The 24,973-nt window shown below is 53.7% G+C and overlaps 1 protein-coding gene across 11 annotated transcripts in view; it reads left to right on the top strand.

Annotated features, from left to right (window-relative positions):
• Nucleotides 1–24,973, top strand: part of DLGAP2 (DLG associated protein 2) — a 791,131-nt gene that overhangs the window by 749,619 nt on the left and 16,539 nt on the right. For 10 of the 11 annotated variants that reach the window (XM_058719819.1, XM_058719818.1, XM_058719824.1 and 7 more), the window contains 4 exons: nucleotides 11,417–11,766; nucleotides 12,725–12,766; nucleotides 18,773–18,858; nucleotides 21,337–21,752. In XM_058719819.1, coding sequence (XP_058575802.1) covers nucleotides 11,417–11,766; nucleotides 12,725–12,766; nucleotides 18,773–18,858; nucleotides 21,337–21,752 — 894 coding nt within the window. The remainder of the gene's footprint in view (nucleotides 1–11,416; nucleotides 11,767–12,724; nucleotides 12,767–18,772; nucleotides 18,859–21,336; nucleotides 21,753–24,973) is intronic. The other variant, XM_058719822.1, reaches the window with a different exon arrangement.

A 24,973-nucleotide genomic window follows, 5' to 3' on the forward strand; every position in this document is an offset into this window, starting at 1 on the left:
GGGAAAGTACATTTTTACACGCCTCATTTATTCACCTCTAAGCAGGAAGAACAAGTCCACCCGAGGCAATCTCCATCAGGCCTCACTACTTGCATTTAATGGAATTTTACCGAAATTATGTGCATGGCTCCTTCCATATTAAATCAGGTGGTTAGCCTCTTCTGCGTGGCACAGAGGCCTGTGTTGGCACGGTGCACTCGGGAGGGGAGGCACTTTAGGGCAGCCTCCTTCCCTGGCCCCCCGCGTCTGGGGGTGACTCTTACCAACTCACCTGATCTCTGGGACATGAGCAAAACCCAACTAACCGGGTGATTGGATTAGAAAACATATATAGTGACCTCTCTCCCTATACTTAGGAAGCCACTTGAACAACAACCACAGATTTTCAGAGTGTTATGCACGTGGTGAAAGAAATCCATGATAGGCTTTTACACACAAAAGGACATCATGCCTGAACTCAATTTTTTAAAAGAATACAGTAGTCAGGTCTTCATATACCTTAAGATACTAAGTTAAGTAATCATTTCATTTTCATTTCAAAATTCTTACTTGGTCACTTATATGTAAATAAATCTTCTGTGGTTGTTTGGAAACCTTTCTCTGTTGGCAGAGAATTCAGCAGAATTTATTGCTAAATTAAATTTTCAGTTTTCAGTTGTATTTAAGGTTTGCCTGACATACATATAGAAAATGATAGGTAACAATACCCGTAATTAATAATTATTAGCTCTGGTGAGTATATTCTAATTGTGTATTCCCACACACGGAACGGAGTCAATTATTATCCCCAGACTATCCAGCTGAATAATTGAATGTTTTTCTTGAGTGGCTAAGATTGTTTCTTTATTTATTGTAATTCTTGACGGTAAAGTAACATGATCCGATGATCATTTTAAATCTTCGACGATATTTCCAAGCTTCTAATACTCACTGCGACACACCATTTAGGACACACAGTTCTAGCCCACAAGATCGTAGGTACCAACAAATCTTTGTCACTAGAGCAGATCGATGTAGCAACGAAAATACTGATTTACTTCCGTTTTTAAAAAATTCTGTCTCAATATTACTTTATTTACCTAAAATATTGTATGTACTGCAGTTTTATTTACCAAAAGCTCACGACTGATAGGTAATTTTTAACTTATAAAATTAAAAAGCATTCAATTAACCAGGAATATAAAAGCAACTTACTGTTCTGAATACTAAACTTCCCATTCAGGACCCTCTGGGGGAACACGCATATGGGTATAGAACCACTGGGAGAGGCTGTAGGGACTTTGAAAATGCACACGAAAGGCCTATCTTATGCCTTAAAATGCAAATCTCATTGACTTCCGTACTAACATGTGATAATAAGTCTGATATCTGGGTGCCTGCAAGTTTTTATGTGTATTTCTAAATCTGTTTCCTCATATGATATTAATTTATACAGTATTTGTTATTCTCAAAACATTAAGTACCATTTATTTCTATTAAGTCCGTGGTGGGTTTCTCATGGGGCCCTTAGAAAGGAATCACGTGGACAAGTATAAATATTTTCAGGGGCTTAACAACGTCCCACCAGCGCATGTGTCTCTTCTGCGTGGGGGTGTGGGTTCCTCAGATCCTGAATTATTCCCCCAGAACCTTCCCCGGGCCCTCCAGTAACCATCCTAGATGTCCTGAGGGAAGTGATCTTCTGGCGGGCAGTCACCATGGGCACTTTCTCAGAGCATGTCCCAAAGGATGGCAGACGCCCCCCTCGCTATGGCTGCTCACAAACTCCAGCAGCGAAGCCGCAGGGATCCACTGACTATCTGTGGGGCTGAGAGCTGCCAACCCGTTCCCACTTCCTAGGACTTCAGGAAGATTAAACACAGTGATCCACATCAAAAATAATAATACTGTGTAGGCTTAGTAAAAGTTTACCAAATGTGAGCTATTTCCACAAAAACTTTGTACAAACAGAAATCTTTTCACATGCGTTCAAGGATTTTTTTTTTTCCTATTCACACTCAAGCAGCAAAGAACGCTGTGGTCTGAGCTGGCTGGGCTTGGGTCTCTCGGCCGGCAGTGGCACCTGCTGTCCCAGCCCTGTGACCGCAAATCACGTGCCAGCAGAGTGACAGCATCATCTCCCTCTATCCAGATGGCCGGTCGGTGCTGAGATGGGACAGTCATTAAACACCACTGTTACTCAGCTAGACCAGGGAACGAAACTTTCCCGTACTCAGTTCTGAATAGGAGGCCACACCTGCGTGCTCTGCCAGAAGGGTGACTGGCCGGAGGGCAGAAACAACTTCGCGTGGCTGTGCTCCCATGCTATTGTGATGTGGACGCTCTAACGTTCTCGGCGTCCCCTCCGAACTTCCCGTGAACCACGGCAATCTCTCATTAGGCGATGAAGAAAATATAAGAGGCCTTCTTCCCAAAAATAGTTTTCACTGGTTTCCATCACTTGAAGAATTGAGAGATAATTACAATTAATTTCCTCTGTCTGGGTCTTAATCCCATTAGTTAACAGTCCCTCCAAACAATCTGCATCACAGAGTGGGAAGACAATCTACAATGTTTCCAATGCCAAACGTATTTTGATTTTTTTTTTTTCAAAAATTTGGAACTGACTAAATGAAGAGGAAATTCTCGCTGAAACAATAAATGATTCTCCCAGTCCCCTTTGCGACGGGCAAGGATGCCGGTGGGCTTCCGTGCACTGTGAAGGAATAAAATCAGATCAAGCCGTGAGAAATCAGACAGCTCTGTACGTGGTCTGAGAAAGAAAAAAGGCTCATTACCGCCAGTAACTGGAGGGGGACTTCTCTCCCAGTTCTGCCACCGGCTGCCTGGCTCACCTCGGGGAAGTGATTCAACCCATTGGAACCTCTGTGTTCTCACCTGGGAGATGGGAATACAAATGCCGCCTACCTGGCGAGGTTTTCAGAAGCCTGCATGAGAAGTGAAGTGCTCAGCGTGGTGTTGCTGCAGCCCCCTCCCCCAGCTGTGGCTGGTCGCGGGTGCACACCCCCGGTCAGATCTCCTGAATATCCATATGGACACTTGGTAACAATCTGCAGAGAAGCAGGGATGGCACCCAGTTCGCGGTGGCTGTTCACACTTGTTTCTGTCCGCTGAGCACAGACGCCACAATGGCTGCCCTTGCTGGCTGCTTTCGTCTGCACGTGCCTTCTGTGTGTTTCCATCCCCACAGCAGCACAAAAGGAGACACCCTGAGTAGTCCCTTTCACAGATGAGCAGGCTGAGGCCAAGAGAATTTAACTTGTCCAAGATCACATGGTTACCCAACTGTATGTCGGAAAGCAAGGAAGAGTTAGTTCAGCTCCAGTAGACCGGAACGGAAGCTAGAAACGGAATTTCCCTTTGCAGAAATCTTGGTGGGAGAGATGCCGGTGTGTCCTCGTCTATGAGTCCCAAGATTCTGTAACTGCTCGGCCACTGCGAGTTTAGGGTACCCAGCTATGAGCATCACCGGCCAGGACCGCATTACTACGTCAAGATACTAAAATACTAAAGTGTATCAAGGCAAGTGTATGAACGTTAAAGCACATTTTTTTTTCCATTTGGGGGAAGAAAGAACAGTAGAATGGCCATTTGATATTTTCCCCTGGAAATAAATAATTCGAAGAAAACTCTGACACTTAAAAAGGAACAAGATAGTATCCCTAGAAAACTAATGTAATTAGTCAATTTGTCCCCTGAGTGAGAGCCTCCAGACCTCTGGGGAGAGCCACAGTAAACCGTAGAGTACCTTTTATTTATTTATTTTTTAGCATAATTTATTGTCAAGTTGGCTAACATACAGCATAGACAGTGTAGATTCCCGGGACTCGTCGCTTACGTACAACACCCAGTGCTCGTCCCATCAAGTGTCCTCCTCAGTGCCCATCACCCATTTTCCCCACCCCACCCCTGTAGAGTACCTTTTAAATGAGAGCAGTTTTATCGGTAGTTCCTGACCCACTGATTCTGATTCCACTCCACACGGCTTCCGGTATCGAGCACTGAGACTCCACGCAGGGGAACGCGCACCCTCGGGGCGCACCTGCTGTGCCTTTCCCACGTGGCCCGCTCTGTCCTTCCACCAAGACCCCACCCAAGCCCATCTCCTCCGGAAAGCCCTCCCTGTCACCCCGGGGTCAGTCTGTCCTCAGGCTTCCGCGAGGCTCTGGTGCCAACTGTGGTCTTTTTGCCCTTCCCTTCAATTTGATGGTGAGCACGGAGGCACCAGAGTCTTAGGCTCAAGCTCAGTGTTCACTGGAACCTTGGATCTGACAGTATGGCCGCTCAAACGATGCCTGGAATGCATGGGACCTCGGTGCCCACACAGAAGGAACTGCAAGGTCTCTGCACCCCCTGCCCCGGCCCAGCTTTCGGGGTGTCCTTGGGCCCAGCATCCATAGAACACCTCAAGCTGACTCTGTTGTTACACAATTAACTCGGTGGCCTGACAGGGAAAATACGTGATTATATTGGAAGCAGTTGATTTTTTTTAAGCAACAGGAAAAGCATCAGATTGGACATACTTCCTGCAGTGTTTACTAGGAGACAAGAGCAGCCCTAACGAACACCCCAGTAGTCGGCTGTGCTGACGAGCGGAGGAACGTGAGTCTCCCAGATGCGCTCAGAATGTGACTCGCCAAAGCTGATCCAGAGCCTCTCCGGCGGCCAGCGAGCTGGCTCTGCGGTCCGCTGCTCCGCACACGCCACGCTGATGGTGCTGAACCACGCCTCCGCCGCAGCGGCCGTTCAAACCGCGTGCAGGCACATGACACAGTGTGAAGACTCTCTCTCTGGCCACCCAGAGAAAGTCGCTCTTGCGTGCAGCCCACGGTCCTTATGCAGGTTGGGAAGAACTGCCCAGCCTTAGCCAGCGTCTCAACGAAGCGTGTTGCTCACCTGCGCTCCTTTACACAGAAACCCGTTCGAGAATTCGTATCATCCCCTGTAGCATCATGAGGTGGGAAGGTGCAACGTGAGGTTTTCCTGTGGTCGTGGACATACGTTAAAACACTCCGGAACTTTGTTTTTATTTACAGGCCACCCACACGGGAGGTCCAGTTGGTTTGCCAAATGGCACTCAATACGTTTGGGAGACTCGTCATCTGGGGGTAGGGTTAGGGACATGTCTGAGGATGACTGTGACCATTTAGCGGCCAGGCTGGAAGTGGGTTCCAGGAGTGGCTGTGCTCCCACGTCCTGGGTGGATCTTTCCGCTGTGCCTGACCCCAGGGTGTCACGGTCCTTGAGCGCCACGAGATGGACACGGCAGCAGAATGTGGCCCCGGGGTGTCACGGTCCCTGAGCGCCACGAGATGGACACGGCAGCAGAACGTGGCCAGTTTGGGGATTTCTTGAGCACCTTCCAGCTCCTGCCAGCGTGGCGAGGACAAGTGTGCCCATGTCACAGCCGACGTCGCCTGTTAACCGCAGTCCTGTGTTTCTCTGTTGTCCTTCATCGTCACCCCCGCTACCGCCAGGTCAGGACAATTCTTCGGTCAGCATTTGCACCCGGGAGCCACAGCACAGCCACCTGTGTGCTTTGAGTGTCACGCAGAGCCCCGGGGGCCGTGCTTACCTTCTGCCGGCCCCATGCAGTCTGGGGACAGGGCATTACAGACAGACTCTCCTTGCAGAAGGTGGACAATGCCGGGCGGGTCAGCGTGGAAGCAATGACCAGTGTCCGTGTTGTCACATGAAATAGTCCGTCGGCGAGCCTTCCTCACGCTCTCACCCGCTCAGTTCTCTTATTCGTGTGTATACACCGCACTTAGTACCCTGAGACGTCAACATTATGAAGTAGTAGTAAGAGAAGCTTCGTGAGAAACCGATGTTTAACTGGGCCGCCTCAATTCCTCAAGGACAAGGAGTGCACTCTGAATCCTCATCCAGGTTGGGAAGAAGCGGGATTGCCACCACGGGTAACCAAGTAGAAGGAAATGACGAGCTCTCGCCTGATGAGCCACCCACAGGCGCGTCCCTTCATCTCACGGACGAGCACAGGAGACCCGCTGGGAAGCAGGAGATGACTTGCAGCCCCAGCACCATGGCATTCCCAGCTGGGGGGGGAGGGGGGGGCAGCTCTTCTGGCCTCTGCCTGCTACATGCCAGCAGGCCTCCCGTGCCCACCCAGTTGTGACACCATCAAGCACGTCCCTGGCAGAGAGCGGAGGCCAGGCCGCCCCAGCGGAGCGCCCTGGCTAACACACGGAAGTGTCTAACGTGGGGACCTGAGAGTCCCCAAATCTGAATCCTCAGGGCACAGCCCTTGCTCATGATGCACCTGTGGTCCGTGCGGAGCACTGCCAGGTGGCTGCGGCTGAACGCGCGGTGATGGATGGAACCGAGAACAGGGCGAGGCGCCCGCCTCTGCACATTTCCGCTGCACCTCGGTTCCGCTCAGACGGATAGACAAGCACAGCCTGGCCCCTCTCCAGCCTCCCCTGGACTGATGCATCCGTACCCCTGGTCCAGGGCCCTGTGGCTGCCAGAGTGGAGCGGCTCGCTGACATAGGATGGCACACTCTCCCGAGGAGAATGGGTGCCGCCGGCCTCCAGAGCGAGCTGTGATCCGTCAGAGACCGGAGCAAGCGTCAGCTGCCGAGGCCTGGTGGCCGGGCTCCCCCAGGGTCTCCCTGCAGGGGCCTTGGCCGTCAGCAGATCTGACCGGGTCCCATCTGAGCCCTGCGTCTGCCCACAGCATCAGGTAGAAAATGGACTCAGCCCCGAGGAGACGTCTGCTGAAGGTGCTGTCCACCTGCTCTGACTCTCCGTTTCCCCCGGGCCTGGGGTCCCACCCCGAATGCCAGTGTATTCACTAGTGTCTTCCCTTCCTGCCCACTCAGACCTCCGCCCTTTTGCCCTTGTGCTAAAAACCTGCCCCAGGACCGCTTCCTGGAGCCCTTCTCCCAAATGCTGCCCGCTGATTGCCCTGTGAGCGCAGGCAGTCCTCATACCCCGTGCTCCTTGGGCGGGAGGAGTCCTGCCTGCTCTTCCCTCCCTCACACCCCTGACTCTCAGGCCCCCTCATGCCTCCTCCTGGGTCAGCGGGGTCAGCGGGGATTTCCGACCCGACACAGCTTTGGAGATTCTGCATCTCACAGCTTACTCCCTCCAGATGTTCAAAGTGATTTCCAGCCAAGCCTCTCTGTGCCCTGGGGCCTTGCTCCTCTCAGAACCCACTGGTGTTTCACCTCCGTGCACCTGTACGGTACGTGTAAATTAAGTTTATCGACGGCAGAAGTTATTCTCCTCTGTGTTAATGTTTGAGAAGCACAAACACGTCCGTAGCTTGTTTTTCCATCGCCAAAAATAAGCTTCGTGAAGAAGGTGGGTCTTCCGCAGTTTTCATTTCACTTGTTACAGCAGTTCACCTGTTCTGAAACCACGTAGCCCCTGGTGATGGGGGAGGGACCCCACAGTTCCTGGGACCTCAGCCATGTCTTCTCCCCAGAAACCATGGCCATGTCCTAAAGCTACGGGATTCTTCCATAAGCTCATCCAGCCCCAGTTATGTGCCAGCCATGGCCCCGGGCATCACAGGTACCACACGTCTCCCCGGAACGAACAAGTTCAGAGTCTGGTACCTACCACTCGCCCAAAGAAATGCTGCCATGGACGTAGGCCTGGGGCCAGGATGGCTGAGACGGAGATTTCCTGGGCCTGAGAGTCAGGAGAGCCCCAGGGAAGGCCTCCCGTATGAGACACAAGATGGAAATAAAAGGAAGGAGGCGAGAGCCTGAGAGAGACAGGCGCCATGTGGGGCACCTGCAGCGATGTCTGTGGAGCATCCACGTGTGTGGTCCAGAGGACTGATGGGCTGGAGAGGGTGGTGATCACTGAGGCCAGCAACAGCCACGAGGAGGAAGGATGGGGCGCTCAGGACTCAGGAGCACGGGCGCGAAGCCAGGGGAGCAGACCAGAGTCCGTTCACAGACGGCAGTGAGGAAGCTTGCATGAGACTGGCTTGGGGCCAGGGAGGATCACTGTCCCGTCTGGAGGACAAACCCAAGGGGTGCCCTTGCGCCAGACGAGCCACAGAGAGAGCTGGGTGCTGAGTCTGAGAGAACTGGGCCGCAGACCAGAAGCTGTCCCCGTCCATAATGGGAACTGCAACACAGGAGGGTGTGACTTTGGGGCCAGTCAGGGGCAACAGTTGAAGCCCGGAAGGGGATGTGTCGCCGTGTTGGAGACATAGGATGAAGTCATCCAACAGTAAATGTGAGAGGGGAAATGGGGCTCAACACAGTCACGGGCTTGGGTACTTGAAAGTGGGCCTTTGCATGCTGTCCTTGGAGGCCCTTGAAGCAGTGAGGGGGGCGGGGAAGGTACAGGTGAGGGGGGCGGTGGGTGGGGAAGGTGCAGGTGAGGGGGCGGGGAGGTGCAGCGACACAGGAGGACACGGTAAAGACAAAGGCTGGATGTGATCTCCCAAGGGGAGATGGACCCTTTCAACTGGGCTGTTTAAGGATCAAGAACCAAAGTTTAGGTCGAGGAAGGTCAGGACGGAGAAGGGCGGGGCACGGGCTGGCTCCGGGAGGAGGCAGACACTGTGGGACAGAGGAGGGACAGGACACAGCAAAGGACTGCAGCCAGCACACATGGGCGCAGGCCGGTCCAGGTGCCATCAGTGTGCTCACACATTTTATCCTCGAAACAAATCATAGCACGGGGGCTGCTTTATCCCCACTTGGCAGATGCGCCAGATTTTGTTAAAATTGCTGTTGCCGAATGTGCCGCCGGCCGCTAGCAGGCTGCACTGGGGTCCGAACCCAGGCATCTGTCGCCCACCACCTGTTGCAGAAGCCTCTAAAGAGGGTGGCCAGGAAGCGGGGGGAGGGCCAGCCAAGGCGGGGGTACCCGCACACAGAGGGTTCCGCTGAGGCTGCAGGGCGGGGCCGGAGCTGGGGGCGGAGGCGGGGGGGAGGGGCTTCCTAGCGGCTCTGAGGTTGAACACCGTGGCCCGTGGGGCCAGCGGGCCCACTTCTGTGGATTTCCTGGCAGCAGCCCCACCGTGGCCCACGGTGCCCTCGGCAGATACCTGCCCGCTGATCTGCGGTGAGTCCCATAGACACCCTCCTGTGGATCCCTACAGACCCGAGAGGGAGCCGCGCAGGGTTCAGGAGCGTGGGGCTGAGAGGCGGCTGGTGAGCGGGGAAGGAGGTAAAGTCCAGCAGAGCAAGGGCTTGGTGGCCTCTGAAGTTTAGTGACAGGGAAGGTGTGGGAGCCAGAGAGGAAGAGAAGGAACAGGGAGGGCGGGAGAGGGCAGGCGGCTGCAGTGAGCGTCTCACAGGCAGAGACCCAAGCAGACCCATCACACGTCAGTGGGTAGGTGCAGGGGCGAGCGCCCTTGTGATTCCCTGAGATCCGATGGAGACCGAGCCCTCTGCCACCAACCTAGCCACTTCAGCCACTTTGACAGCAAGGGCGGGACACTCCCGGAGGAGGATGTCCAAGCCCTCTGGGGAAGGCAGGGGTTCGGCAGACGTGACCCCAGGACACGAGATGAGAGGGATGTCCCGGGACAGGGAACGGTGCCCAGCGGCGCAGAGAAGGCACCAACAGCCTCCACCCCCGAGGCCCGCACCTTTCTATTCAACACGTCAAGCGGTTTGTGTTTGAGCTCAGGAACCATACTGCATGCGTGTCTGAATCTCCTAGAATAACGCCTCGAGTATGGTCCGTGTTCAATAATCTTCCTTTAGAGCTTGATCCACATTAGGGGGGAAATCGTTAAAATAAGAAAGGTGATTTTAGATGCTCCTCTGTGTAGACAGAGTTCAAAGCCTGTGTTTCCAAAAACTGTCTCCCTCCATCTGTTTCCTGCCTTCCAGAGTCTCTTTTGATGCATTCGTTTAAAAATGTGTCCGTTTCATAAATTTTCACGTGCAGTTTTGATGCCTTTAAACTCAGATCATCCTGACGTGACAAACTCGCTTTATTTTGTCGTTTGCCAACTTTTATTTGGAATGACATCTGAGGTTTTATTTATTAGGAAAACCCATTAACACAGATTAAGCAGTAATTGGGGGAGAGGATAGGGAACAGAGAAGGGCATTGAAATCCTCAGGAACAGAACAGGGGAAATCCTGTGCTCCCAAGTGCCGCAGCAGGACGGTGACTCGGGACAGCTTCTGAAAATCGTAGGTGAAACTTGCCCAGTCTTCTCCCCCCTGGGGGGGGATGCCAAGTGCTCCCCAGGAGATGCTCCCATGCACATGCGGCCGGGCACACAGCAGCCCTCACCTGCCTGTGGACCGCATGCGTGCGTTTTTGCACTGCACCGTGGTGAAGGAGTCTGTTTCGGAAGCACTCCTGTGGGCTCTTCTTTCCACATAAAGAAGAATCATCAGGGTGCCTGGGTGGCTCAGTCGGTTGAGCGTCCGACTTCAGCTCAGGTCATGGTCTCACGGTTCGTGGGTTCGAGCCCCATGTCAGGCTCCGTGCTGACAGCTTAGAGTCTGGAGCCTGCTTCAGATTCTGTGTCTCCAGCTCTCTCTGCCCCTCCCCTGCTCATACTCTGTCTCTGTCTCTCAAAAATTAAACTTCTTTTTTAATTAAAAAAGGAAAATCATCAGCTGTAATGGAAAACACATTCGTGTGAAAAAGGACTAGTTCGTCGTCACTTGAAAAATAAGTAACACGCTGAGCCCGGCAAAGGTGTCTAATGAGTTCAGAGACATTTAGTGTAACTCCACGTCCAGATACGTCTGTATTCTTCGGTGGATTGACTGTGGCTGGGGGTGGAGAAGCCCGATGTGAAGGACAGGGGGAGACGGGTGGCTGGTGAGGGGCACACACGCGAGCGAGGCTTGGGCCAGGGGTTGATCTGGGATCCCGGTGTCCCTTCTCCACCGACGTCTCTGCTTACTCCCAGTAAGCATGTCCTTACAGGGAGCAAGCTTCTCAGATCACATTCGTGTCCGTTGGAAGAATAGAACTTGCTCATCACAAACATTCCTCAAACACAGAAGCGGAGGAGAGAACAGTCAGCCACGCTTTCCCTCGGTGATGACCTGGTGAAGGTTTTCTGTGCTTCTAACCTTTTTTCTGTACACAGGTTTTCTTTGCAAGTACATTCCTCCTTCATCTGGACATAATTTAGCGTGTCAGTGCTTCTTAGCAGGGCGCGAAGACACGAGCATTGCCCACGATGCTCGCCGTCTGTCCTGCTGAGTCAGAATTCCTTTAGTCCGGTCGCCATTGTTGCATTTTGGGGGGGCTTCACCCTTTTCCTCTGTTACGAGTGTATCTGTGCAGACTCGGTGTGAGCACACGGTTCCCCCCACGGTTTGCGCTACTTCTTAGGCCACGGGTTCCGAAAGGCCCGGCCGGTCGTAGGGGGGCGGACGGGGGACCCGGTTTCCGGGTGGGGGAGGGGAAGGTGCTTCTGCTGATGGGACTCTGATTTCCCTCGCAGCCGTGTCGTACGCGAATTACAAGAAGACCCCGCCGCCCGTGCCCCCGCGCACCACGTCCAAGCCCCTGATCTCGGTGACGGCGCAGAGTAGCACGGAGTCCACCCAGGACGCCTACCAGGACAGCCGCGCCCAGAGGGCGTCCCCGTGGCCCCAGGATGGCCGCGGCCTCTACAACTCCACGGACAGTCTGGACAGCAACAAGGCCATGAGCCTCGCCCTGGAGACGGCCGCGGCCCAGCGCCTCGCTGCCGAGGGCCAGAGCGGCTCCACGCGGACCGGCGACAAGGCCGTCCTGGTGTCCAAGGCGGAGGACTTCCTCAAGAGCCGGCGCTCCTCCATCGGGATCCAGGTAGACTCTCTCTGCCGCCTGCTCAGCGGGCTCTGCGAATAGCGTAGACTGACACATGGCGCCAGGCCGCCCTGGGGCCCTGGCGGGGAGCGCGGCCTCTGAGGGCCGCCGATGCGAGAGCCGGGCCCAGCTCGTCTGCAGCCTGCAAGTCTGCAGCCGGGCGCCCCCCCCCCGCCGGGGGCAGCTGGGGCCCCCGCCTCACACCCGCCCCTGCCACCCTGGGCCCCCCACCCCCCAGGGCAGTTTCTAGGGGCCACCGGCCGCTTAGAGAGTGTGCAGACAGCTCATTTTGATGCTTCGGAAGGATGGTATTTTTGGTGGACCCTGGTGTTTTGAAAGCCTTCCAGTCTTTTGGCCAAACACTTAAGTGGGGGGAAAGGGCATTGGGAATAAAACGGTAAAAGGAACAAAGACTGAGGCGAGCCCACAGCTGCTCAGGTCACGGCCCCCAGAAGGCGCTTGTGCGCCGGCCGTGGGGCGCTCTGGGCCTGTAGTGGGGGAGGCAAAGCCAGGCCCGTAGTTTCAGACCACCGAGGGATCACGGCACCCCGAGGCCCCAATTCCCGCCCGAGATCCCGACGCGCTGCCCGCACAGGGTGCCGCGGTCTCCGGGCAGGGGGCGGGAGGCACGTGGTGAGGACCCAGGAGCCCCCTTTCACTCAGGGACACAGGTCACCCTCACGCCGACCCTGTCTTGCCTCGGCGACTCTCCCCACACGATTCTGCCGCACGGCAAGATTCTACAAGCGCGGCTCGCCTCCATTCAGCCTGTGTGCAGCCGGAAGTTGTAAAATCAGGACTTCCTGGCCGCCAGGGAGAGGGTGAACTGAGCCCCGACCACCGGGGGCCGCGCGTGCCGGGCATCCCGGGGACACGGGAGAGCAGGCTGGGGAGACCGCCCGCTCGACTAGGTCGTCTGAACCAGGTCTCCACACTGTGGCTTCATTGTTTTGTTTAGGATTCTGAATTCCCAGAACATCAGCCATACCCAAGGTCAGATGTAAGTACCAAGATATACTCCAAAGCCAAGTACGCATGAATTTTTATTTTCTCTCCCTGTTTTGGATTATTCATACAAACGCTCTGTCACCTCTCTCTGTCCTGATTCTATATGCCAGGCGCTATGCTAGGTGCTCCCCGCTGACCACCTCCCCAGTGATGTGCAATTAACGCCACTTTGACGAGGGCAAAGATGAGGCTCAAACCGGGTGGGTAACGCGGCAGTCGACGGGCTTGCCGGGGCCACAGCGGTGGGACGTGGGGCTCCGGGGTCCCTGGCCGTCCTGGCTCTGAAGTCACGTCTCCAGGGAAGACGTGTGCGGTCCCCGAGTTAAGGAGGCTGACTCCACACCCCCGGGCGCCCCCGCACCCTCTGGCCTTCTCCCCTGCCACCGGCTTCCAACTGGCTGCCCACGCCAGCCGTGGACAAGGAGGGGCATGTCGGCCTCTGACACTGTCTGCTAAGAGCAGGAACACGTGTCGCGTTCGGTCACCCGGCCGCTCGGCAGTGCCCCCTCCCGCCTCCGCCTCACCCCCCCCCCCCCCAGAAGCCCCCACACTTTTACTTGCCCCGTGGCCCTTTGTGCTTCTCGCAAGCACGCCTTCCCTCTGCGGGAACGTCCTTCCTCCCGCTGCCACCACTCACTGCTTCCCGCGGTTCCCGCAAACCGCTTCCCAGAAGCCTTTCCTGCAGCCGCCCCCGGAGCGCGTGTCTGGGAGGGCTGCCCCTCCCCCTCTTCACACCCCAGCGCCTAGCACAGCGCCTGGCACATAGCAAGTGCTCGGTAAATGTCGGATTGATAAGTGGCGCGCGGGTGACGGTGGCCGAGTGGTCCGTGAGAACCAGTGTGAGTGCGCACGTGTGCTGGACTCAGCTCTGTTTTGTGGCAGAAAAAATGCACAATATCCTGTGAGCCTGTAACCTGGCAGTTGTCAGACCAAAGAACGGAGGAGCCAAGAGGACACGTCGTCACAGAAACCCGTCTTAGCGTACATAAGTCAAAGAAGTGACAGCTGGGAGTGTAGGCAGCTCACTCAAAGAGGAAAGCACGAGGAAACGGGGTGAGGGGGCCACTTAAGCGGAGGGCAAGACCCCACAGACCCCCGAGGGCCCGGAGCAGCGGCCGGCCGGCCGGCTGTGAAGGCGCAGCTCGCGACGCCGCCGTGCCCCTGGCGCCCCGGTACGGGCCCGTTCTCACCTCACACCCCCAGGAGCTGTTGTTACCACACCCAAGTTCCCGACGGGGAGACTGAGGCTCGGGGGCCCGGGACCTGCCTCCGGGTACACGGCCGTGAGCGTCAAAGGACGGAGGAGGGCCTTGCGGGAGAATCGAGGGAAGGGCCGCACGGTGCCCTCTGCGAGCCTGACCGGGCCCGATTCCTGCGACTCGCGTGGACGAGCACGGTCCGCCCCGGTCTGTCCCCGTCGCCCGTAGAGGAAGGAGGCTAGCGTGGCACACGCTCGGCCCGGCTCCCGGGGGGAGGCCCGCCTGACCGCCGACCACGCTCCCACAACCACGGCGGGCTCTCGTCTGCAGGAGGACACCAGACGACGCACAGCGCACGACATCTTCCCGCCGTTTCTGCGGGTTTGGGGGAAGGACTCCAGGCCTTCCGCAGCCTTAGCCGAGGGAGGGGGCGGTACCGTGACGCCCTGCCCCCCAGCCCCGCCCCCCTCCCTCCCTGGACGGTGACGCGTGCCTCTCTCCTTCGCGTCCCTTTCTGTTCGTGTCTGTGATTGGTCCGTCACCACGGGTTTCTTCGCTTGTGCGTCTGCGTCTGTGTCTGTGAGTCCTCGCAAGGTGTCTCCTGTCCGCGGGCAGCACGGCTCGGCTTCACGCGCAGGCCCCCTGCCTCAGCTGTCCCGGCCGGGTGCGCGAGCAGTGACGGTCTGCTGCAGCCCCGGGTTGTGGGACTGGACGGAGGCATCGATGCGGGCCCCTCGTTACTCCACCCAAACGTCCGGCCGAGCGAGCGTGGGTCTGCCCGCCGACGCGGACTTCTCCCTCGCCAGCCTGAGCCGCCGCACGTCCCCGCAAGCCCCACCCCACCCCCACCCCGCCATCTGATCTCAGAGCTGCGCTGAGCCTCTCCCGGCAGGCAGGCCGGCAGATCACGTTTCTCTCTTGGGCGTGGAGCAGGTCCCCGAGGGAGACACGGCCCCCGTGCGCCTGCCCAGCCGCGCGCCAGGTCTTGAAGGCAGAGCGGAAGCGATCCGCGTTTAGCCGCCAAAGACGCGCGGTCGGAGCCGCGGCCCACGGCCGTTCCGGCTGCCTGCCTGGACCCTTCTCTTAGGTCCTGGGGAAGCGGGGCTCAGACAGCAGCTCGTCAGCTGACTTCCCACAAACCCCTACGTGCAGGAGACGGGGGCCAGGGCACACGGGGGCCGCCTCCCGTCCAGCTCACACTCCCCGACATACACATGCTCACACGTATGTGCCTGGACGCTCACACACACACACTCCTGTGTACACTTGTGCTTACGTGTCTGCACACACCTGCATGCACACTCAACACGCGCGCACCCGTGGGCTCACACCTCACACGCACACTCACACGTGTTCATACCCACCCACATGTGCAAGCATGCTCATGCGTTTGCTGTGTGCACGCTCGTGCGTGTGTGTTCACATAGACTCACTGTGCACCTGCTGGAGCACACACGGTCACATGCACACATGTGTGCTCCCGTGTGCAGCCAGGCATGTGGATGCACACACAGACACATGCACGTGCACGCTTGCACATACACACTACACTCGCGCAGTCACACACACACACGGACACAGTCACACGTGCACACGCACGCAACAGCATGGACCGTATTTAGAAGTCCCCCTCCCTGCCTCTCCCCACGGCACACGGCTCTGCTCCCAGTGCTCTGGCCTTACGCAGGGAGAGCCGCTGCGGGGTGCGCAGGGCCGGGTCGGTCTTCCGTGAAGGCACTCGCCACCCACTGCGGTGACTGCGGAGGCGTCTGTCCCCGTGCATCAGGGAGCCCTTCAGAAAGAGTTCGCTTAAAATACAGCTTTCCTCTCGAAGCCTAGTCCATGGCCAGTCTTGTGAAAATGAACATCGGTCTATAGTTCTCAAACCTTTTAAGATCACTCGACCCTTCTAGCCAGAGTCTCCTCTTGGGAAGACGTTCCTTTCATTTCCTTCCCACTGTGTAAAGTAGTAATTCCTTTTCTGTGTCCTAAATTTGCTTTTTTTTCCATCTATACAAGGGTCTCTGGTCCCAGGATTTCCAAAATGGATAAGTATTTAGCTCATCCAGGCGATACATGATTTTACCATCCCCCTCAGCCCTTACCTTCTGACAATAGGGATAACTACGTTTTTCCCTCAAGAAAGTTACACGTGACAACCACTGTAAATCTGTGAAATTCCTCAAATTTAATGTCCATATCACACACACCTGACTGTTGACAGTTGAGGTGCGAAGACAGAGCGTTAACACTTGCTGTGGACAGGCACCCGTGACTCTGGCTTCCTGTGGCGTTTTACAATTAAATGAAGTGTCCAATGTCCCCTCATCTTTGAGACGAGGAAGAAGAGATTCAACCAAATCTAAGAGACTCACCGGAGGGTCACAGGGCCAGGCAGTAGCAGAACCTGACTCCAGAAGCTGTACTCTCCTCATTTGCTAGGAACGTAAGAGGGGTCCAGCGGAGGGGATGTGCAGATGGGACAAGGGAGAAAATGTCTTACTGTCTGCTTGTATGCATTAGTCACTTATGCAACGTGTTCACATGCCCGTGAATATGTGCGTGTTTCGTGTGTACGCACACAGCTCCCGACTGCACCGTTCACGCCACTTGCTAATGTGCCTCGGACCATAAGCATCTTCCGTGTCGCAGCTGCATAGCGTTCTGTGTCTTGAGCAAATCATACCCGACCCCATGTCACCGTTCTCCTCCATGACTACCCGCTGTGTTTCACCTTCTACATACCGCTACGATGAACGCCTCACACGTTTGCCAGAGTAAGGTAATTTGGTAGACCAAAATCCTAAAGTAGAAGTGAAGCAAATATTCTGAACATCTTGATGATAAAACCCTGTGCTCTTTCCATTACAAAAGTCTTTCTAAAAGTATATGTACGCAGTGATCTCCCCCATATTATGAGTCTATCACATACGACGACATCGACCAAAATCGTCAGGCATAGTAATACCTTTGACCCAGAAATCACCCGTGCTGTGAAAATAGTCACAAAAGCACACACACAAGTGCAGATGCATATCTATAGCAGCAGCATAAATAATGGCAGAAAATTAGAAATAAGCACATTACCCCTCCGGCGAAGACTGATTACAGATAAATTAGGTCGTGTTCATAAAACGGAGTAGCAAGCAGATAAGACACAAGGCAGCTCTGTTCGCTCTGACGGGGACGATGTTCCCAATACTTTAATTTTTATTGTGCTCCTTTGTGTAAGATAATAGTGGTAACAGTCTCCACGACCAGGAAGGCGGACTTCATCAAAGCCATGACCCCCTTAAAACTGGGGAGGGAAGGAGAGACAGCAGCGGGGACAGGATTTTGATTCAACAGCGTCCCTCCCCCCGGGGGTCACCCCATGTCAGACCACGCGACACAAAGGAGGTGCGACCTGTGTGCACGTGTTCGGGACTCCAGCAGTAAGAGGGGGTGTTCTCGGTGATTCTTCGCGCGGCCAGATTTATTCCGGCCGCAAACAATTAGGAAGAGCCTGGTGCTGTAGTCAGAGAGACTCAGGTGTAAACCCTCCTTCTGCCCTAGTGAGCTGTGCACCCCTGGGCAAGTTTCTCACCTTCTCTGATTCTCAGCTGTCCAGTGTGGCAGGAAGTAACAGCAGGAGTATCGTGGGCACTCCGTGCGATAATGCTTCCTATGCTCTTAGCACAGTGCCTGGTGCGGGGTAAGCATAAAACAAATTATCAGCTATCGAGATCATTATTTCTCTTTGCCACAAATTTCGTTGGCCCTCGATGGTACGAGCTCAGCCATAGGACAGCCACAAATTACAACGACAGTCTCTCATCATCACAGAAGAGAATGTCACAATTGTTTAATGGGTTATATCTTACCCTTGTGGCAATCATTAATACTTTTAAGAAAAAAAATGTGTTTTACAACTTAGCTGTGGCATTTTAGATTGGGGTCAAAATCCTACTGATATAGTAAGTAATCTTTTCTGGGAAAAAGGAAAGGGATGTTTGCGTAGCCAGGATAATACTTACGATTAAACTAACCTTTGGTTTCACAGACTTTTCGCACCGAGAGGTTTTTGTTGTTGTTGTTGTTGTTGTTGTTGTTGTTGTTGTTGTTGTTGTTGTTGTTTTCCACAAAACGGAGTGTCTCAGAGTTCCCTCGTGTGTCCCTGCTCGTGGTCCTGAAATGCTTTCTGGGTTTGGGAGAGATTTTGGCAAGGAGAACCACGATCAGGACTCCATGGGAAATGCAGTCTCTGCTGTGTTCTGACATGGCCTTGCTGCACACAGTCCTGGTAGCAAACAAGAGACACCTGCAGGTGGGAACAGTCGGAGACGTTGCCTCAATATCCCCGGTAAACACTGAAAGTCCTTTCCGTGTGTTTTCGTATGTGGATACCGCCACCAGTATACTTCCATTAAATTGCTTATGTTGTTGCAAACTCTGGTTCGTGCTGTACTTACTTTCTCCACTGTAGGGTGTGATAGGAGCTTTTCAGCCCTATAATAATGCAACCCAACAAAGCCTCTTTCTTGCCTTAGCTGAGCTAAGCAGTTGTATTTGCATAGGTTTAAGAGATCAGAGCACAACACTGAGCTCAAGGAGTTATGTAAACTTTGATGAAACGCAGTAGCAATGTAATTACACCAGTACAATGCATTTCCCTCTCTCTGTGATTTTTACTGGGTCAAGTGGAACTCTGTATTAATTACATATGCAATTAATTACAGCAAATGAACACACACAAAAAACAGTCCCTCACCAAGGTCCCCTGTCGTGGTTCTAAAATAAGATGTTCTGTGTTATACTAGGTGGAAACAGCCACAGATTCGGACACGGAGAGCCGAGGCCTGCGGGAATACCACTCTGTCGGCGTCCAGGTGGAAGATGAGAAGAGGTAATCAGCCCCTTTGAAATATACAAGGTCCTCAGCAGGAACGACCTGTTAGGGATAGGAGGTTCCCCAGCAGGAAGGAATGATCTGTTAGGAATACGAGGTCCCCAGCAGGAACGATCTGTCAGGGATGTGAGGTCCCCAGCAGGAACGATCTGTTAGGGATGCGAGGTCCCCAGCAGGAACCATCTGTTAGGGACGTGAGGTTCCCAGCAGGAACCATCTGTTAGGATTGCAAGGTCCCCAGCAGGAAGGATCTGTTAGGGATGCGAGGTCCCCAGCAGGAAGCAGTGATCTGTTAGGAATACGAGGTCCCCAGCAGGAATGATCTGTTAGGGATGCGAGGTCCCCAGCAGGAACCATCTGTTAGGGATGCGAGGTCCCCAGCAGGAACCATCTGTTAGGGATGCTAGGTCCCCAGCAGGGACCATCTGTTAGGGATGCAAGGTCCCCAGCAGGAACAACCTGTTAGGGATATGAGGTTCCCCAGCAGGAAGGAGTGATCTGTTAGGGATGCGAGGTCCCCAGCAGGAAGGAATGATCTGTTAGGAATACGAGGTCCCCAGCAGGAACGATCTGTCAGGGATGTGAGGTCCCCAGCAGGAACCATCTGTTAGGGACGCGAGGTTCCCAGCAGGAACCATCTGTTAGGGATGCAAGGTCCGCAGCAGGAATGACCTGTTAGGGATACGAGGTTCCCCAGCAGGAAGGAATGATCTGTTAGGAATATGAGGTCTCCAGCAGGAACGATCTGTCAGGGATGTGAGGTCCCCAGCAGGAACCATCTGTTAGGGATCCGAGGTCCCCAGCAGGAACCATCTGTTAGGGATGCGAGGTCCCCAGCAGGAATGATCTGTTAGGGATTCGAGGTCCCCAGCAGGAAGGAGTGATCTGTTAGGGATACGATGTCCCCAGCAGGAACGGTCTTTTAGGGATACGAGGTTCCCAGCAGGAAGGATCTGTTAGGGATATGAGGTTCCCCAGCAGGAACCATCTGTTAGAAACCTGACTGCAAACACCTAGATCATGCTGACCATCAATAATTCATGCCTCTCGTGGAAATAGGGTCATATATTTATACTTTTCAATATGTCGTTCAAGTATGAATTAGCATCCACCTGTGTCTTGTTTTTGCAAGAGGCAAGGGAATAATTCTTTCTAAAGTAATTTACTGCCTATGAAATCTGACAGCTCTGAAAGCCAAGTTCTTCACCCAAAGGAAGAGCACATCGGCCTGAGAGTTGACCAGATGCATGCCTTCTCACCTAATAATGTCAAAAGGAAAAGAAAGAGAGATAAGGAAAGATGTTTAAGACCTTAGCCACCATGACTTCAACTACAGAGTAAGAGATGTCTATTAGGATAGTGTTATTTTGCAACAAGAACAGGATGATTCTTTTGTATTTAAAATAACATATCGTATAAATTTCATAAAAATGAATTTTAATGAGAGCATCATTACATCTGCAACTTCTGTTCACATCTAGCTGGTAAGGTCCTGGGTGACATTCTCATTGGAGGGTTTTAGGACCCAACCCATAAAGGTTTTGATTGCGGAGATATTCAGACCACAAACTAATGGCTTCCCAGGCTCCCAATAGACCTCTCAGAGGCTGGACGGCTTCTGCACTGGGGAATCTGGGCTTGCTGCCTTCCGTCCCATCCCTGGCTTGCTCTCTTGTTTGCCTCCAGCAAAGAAAGTAAGTGGCACATTCATTAACCAGCTGCTCTCACAGCTATTGCCATCTGCAGGTTCAAATGGGGAGAAGCCAGAATGTTTAGTTAGGGTACAGTGTGGATGTACCACCCCCCCCACACACACACACACAGAGTTCTCACCCAGCAATGTCTGGACTCCAATTACAAGCCCTTTCCTACCCATCATTTCAGTAATCGGCTGTGCAGGCATGGGTGGCCTCCAAATACATACGATGAAAATGTTTTTCAAACACCTGCTAAAGTCAGAGCTCAGATTCATTATTTTGCATAAAAGACTTAATGGAGACGATATTAAGATATTCAGAAAGGAGGAGAAACTCACGTCCTGAAATGTGTCCCCAGAAGTCAGAGGGTACAGAAGTTATTTATATCAAAGAAGCAACGCGGCCTTACTTTTACCTGCATGCAACACCTGGGAGTTCGTAAACTTGTGGCGGATTTGCAAAGGGAGGTCACTGTTCCAAGGCGGAGGGGTCTCACAGGCCGCTCTCCTCACTGTGCCCTACAGTACACTCATGTCTTAAGTGGGCATTATGTAGGCACTGAGACGTAGGTGCATGTCAGAGGTTGCTTATGAGCGAAACCCAATGTGCTTTCATAGCTGGGACCCCAGAGCAGCGGCAGTAGAGGTGAAAACGCTCACCTTCCCTTGAGCCGCTGGCTCGCTGCATCGCAGGAGTGCTGTGTGCGAGCTCGCCGTAGGTGTGCCGCAGAAAGTCATCTCAGAAAGCCTTTCGTTTTTCTTCCTTCCCGCCTCCGCAGACATGGACGTTTTAAGCGCTCGAACAGCGTGACAGCCGCCGTCCAAGCAGACTTGGAGCTGGAGGGCTTCCCGGGACGCGTCACCATGGAGGACAAGGGCCTGCAGTTTGGTCCCGCCTTCCAGCGGCACTCGGAGCCCAGCACGCCCACCCAGTACGGGGCGGTCAGGACTGTCCGGACCCAGGGGGTCTTTAGTTACAGAGAGGACTACAGGGCGCCCGTGGACACTGCCACCCTGCCCCCTCCCGAGCCCTGGCTGGAGCCGTGCGTCGAGACAGCAGACACCGGGAGGATGTCTCCGTGCCGCAGGGACGGCTCGTGGTTTGTGAAGCTGCTACACACGGAGACCAAGAGGATGGAAGGCTGGTGCAAGGACATGGAGAGAGAGGCAGAGGAGAATGACCTCTCGGAGGAAAGTAAGAGCACAGCCTCCGGTGGCTTCTTAACCCCGTCCCTGGGCAGTAGCATGAACGGGCAGGTGCCAGTATTAATGGGGGAATGTCCTTTGAGACTTGGGCAAATTGAAACTGCATCCCACTCAATTCCAAGAGAACAGAGAAGAGAACGAACAGAAAAGCAACCGGTAACATGTTCCAGGGGCTCCTCCTGGGTTTTGTTAGATCGTGAGCCCGGTGGTGCCGACTGTGGTGTCCTTAGCATCCTTAATCTCGTGTTCCACGTGCCAGCTCTCTCCACGTGGAGCACTCTGTTTTCTCGAGTCCTTCCCGCCCCGTGTTTACGTGGAGTGGAGTTGGCTTTATGCCAAAGAGAAGTTGGAGACGAATAGGAGGTTGAACCGGCCCCGTGACGGTGCGTTCCCATCACAGTGCCGCGCGCAGATCTGACCTTCCTGAATGAGGGTCCGCAGAGCAGATCTGCTCCAACCCTTAATGGCTCAGATGGGTCTCTGCCTCTCTGTGCAGGAAGGGACAGCGTCCCTTTTTGCCCACCTACTCCCCATTTCCCTGAAGAACCCTATCTTGGGGATTGTCAGAGCGGCCTCCTTCACAAATCACTGCATGTGACTTCCAAGCAAGTACCCGCCGTCTTTGTTTTTAGAACAAGATTACCATGAGAATAATTGCAACGTACTTAGAACTAACCCCTGGTCTTTAGCACAGTACAGTTTCTCAAAGGCATTTCCGAGTGTCTTGACTCGACAAATCATGCTGTCTTTAAAGTGGCTGTTCACTTTCCATGAATTCCTTTGTACATTTGCTAGGTCGCTACAAATTTGCAAGTTCAAAAAGATTGCTGACGTCCTTGGGAATTGTGCCTGGCGTGACATGTCTAGATGGCTGCCATAATAGAATGTGTCAGTAATCTAGAAACGGAAATGCAGTGATGAAATTATATGGACTTCACATAACGTACAGAGTAAAATGGCCCTGGGATCCTAGAAGCCAAGAAAATAGTTGGTGTATGGATCTCTAGTTGTTAGAACTTATGGTGCCAACCTATGAGGAAAGAGACAGAGTGCCCTTAAATCGCTAATTCCTTCCCCCACATTTCTCTCTGAGTCATCCAAGTCCACATGTTGTTTACCTGGGCCGCCATCAGACCCTGAGTATTTTGGAGGAAGCATTGCCAGGGTGAGCCATTTGAACCTGCTCCCTGGCCGGCTCTGGCCGCTGGTGTCTCGCACCGTCCCCAAGCGTTTGTCCCAATCTGTTGTCTGCTTGGGGCACATTCAGTGGAGGGCTTGCTCACAATTGTGGTACTGAAAACTCGCTTACTTCCCGCACGTTGTTCTCACTCGTCGGTATGTGCGTCAGCTTGGCAAAATTGTTTTTCTCGTCACAGGGACTTACAATCGTTCTCCCAAAGACAAGACACAGGAAAACTAAATTGTGTGCGTTGGTGGGAAATCGGGGCCGGGCTGCCGTGCCCACCGTGTGTGCGTGCTCAGCGTGAGTTCTTGCAGGGCCTGGGGCGCGCTGACCTGCCGGGTGGTCAGTCAGGATGCACGTCCCCCGTCCCGTGGCTCCGCAGCGGAGCACCGCGGAGGAGGAGACAGGAGGAAGACGCTGCGGTAATAGCTGTCCGTCTGAGCTCCACAGAGTGTCCGCCAATTTTATCCTGTCATCTTCCGAATCTGCACCCTCAGGACACACCCTAGAAGTTCTGGCTTCCCTTTGTGTGCAGAGCAATGAGGGTCGCCAGCCACTGATGTTTGTAAGGTGGTCCAGCACAAGAGCTCCCTTATCCGAATTTCCCATATTTCATGTGTCCTTTTAACCCAGTCATTAGTTTCCAAGAATCAGCTTTAAAACGGGTATTTTTTAAAGGAAGAAATCTCTAAGCCAGCACATATGAAGGCATACGAGCACGTACGAGCACGTATCCTGTGCCAAATCTTACGCTAAGTTCTTCATGTACCTCGTCAAGGGCTCGCCGTGGGTGGTGGGTAGAGAGCATCGTCTCCATTATCAAAGTAAACCAAGGCTCAGGGTCACTCTCTTTCCCCAGGTCCCACAGAGTAAAGAGGTGGAATGAGGTGTCAGAGTCAGGGCATCTCCTGTCAAGAGCTGTGTTTCAGGGCTGGCTGTGCTGTCTGAATTTCTTAAATCATGAGATTCTTTTACTGGAAACTTCCTCCCTACATTGCGTCCTTCCCATCTGTGTTCTTGGGGATCACCTTCTTCTGTGTCTTATAAAGTGCTGAGTCCCATCCTTGGCCATTTGCTTCATTCTGGTCCGTTTTGGCCGGGACACCCATTTATCCTCAGAGAGAACTCCTGAGCTGATAAAATACAGACCTGGGGTATCCTTAATAAGCCACTGGAGATTAAGAGAGCAAAGAAGAAAGGGCACAAGTTCTTTCTCAAACTAAACACGAAAGATCCGACAGTTAAAAAAGGCTTCAGCACCGAAACAGCATCGCAATAAGTCATGACTGTCTTGTCATAGGAGACATTCCAGAAAATTCTGGGAAGAGTGCCATAAGGGCACCATATACGAAAGTCAGTTTGATGGCCTGCAATGACCCGAATCAACTGTAAGATTACATCATCTCAGGATACACAATATTTAAATTTCGGTTGGAGAGCACATTCTCCAGCAAACTATGGCGGAAGGTGACTTTCTGCTGCCCTTCAATTGCGTTTCCTAAACACCTTTTTTAAAGCCTTTGAACCTCTGGGGCCTTCTTGGACTGTGTTGTTAACGTAAACATCCTACGGATATTTACCGGATACGTGCCGTGAGCCAGGCACCACCGCACAGAACGTAGGCTAGTGGAGAGTGACCAGGGTACAGTGTAGACCCAGACTGCAGTTACCTCGGATGGAGAAGTGAGACCAGGACAAGACTATCGCGAGTGGGAAACATCACGTGTAGTAGGAGACAGGCAGGCAGGTGCATTAGAAACTCAAAGGTATAAGATGCTGTTGAGGGGGGAGATTCCAAGATGCTTCGTGGAGAAGGTGGCATGGTGCAGGGCCTCGAGGGGGAGTTGGATTTGGCTGAGCAGCAGAGGGGGCAGAGGGAGGGCGATGGCACAGGAGCCCCTGTCCCAAGACTCTGTAAGAAGACCTTTGCTTTGACGCGGACCGTGCACCTGCCTGCGGGAAGGAGCCCCTTTGCTCCGTCACCTCCACACCCTGGGACGAGCGTTTCTTCTTGGAGGATAGGACAG

This window comes from Neofelis nebulosa, chromosome 3, assembly GCF_028018385.1.
Source record: "Neofelis nebulosa isolate mNeoNeb1 chromosome 3, mNeoNeb1.pri, whole genome shotgun sequence".
Classification (NCBI taxonomy): Eukaryota; Metazoa; Chordata; class Mammalia; order Carnivora; family Felidae; genus Neofelis; species Neofelis nebulosa.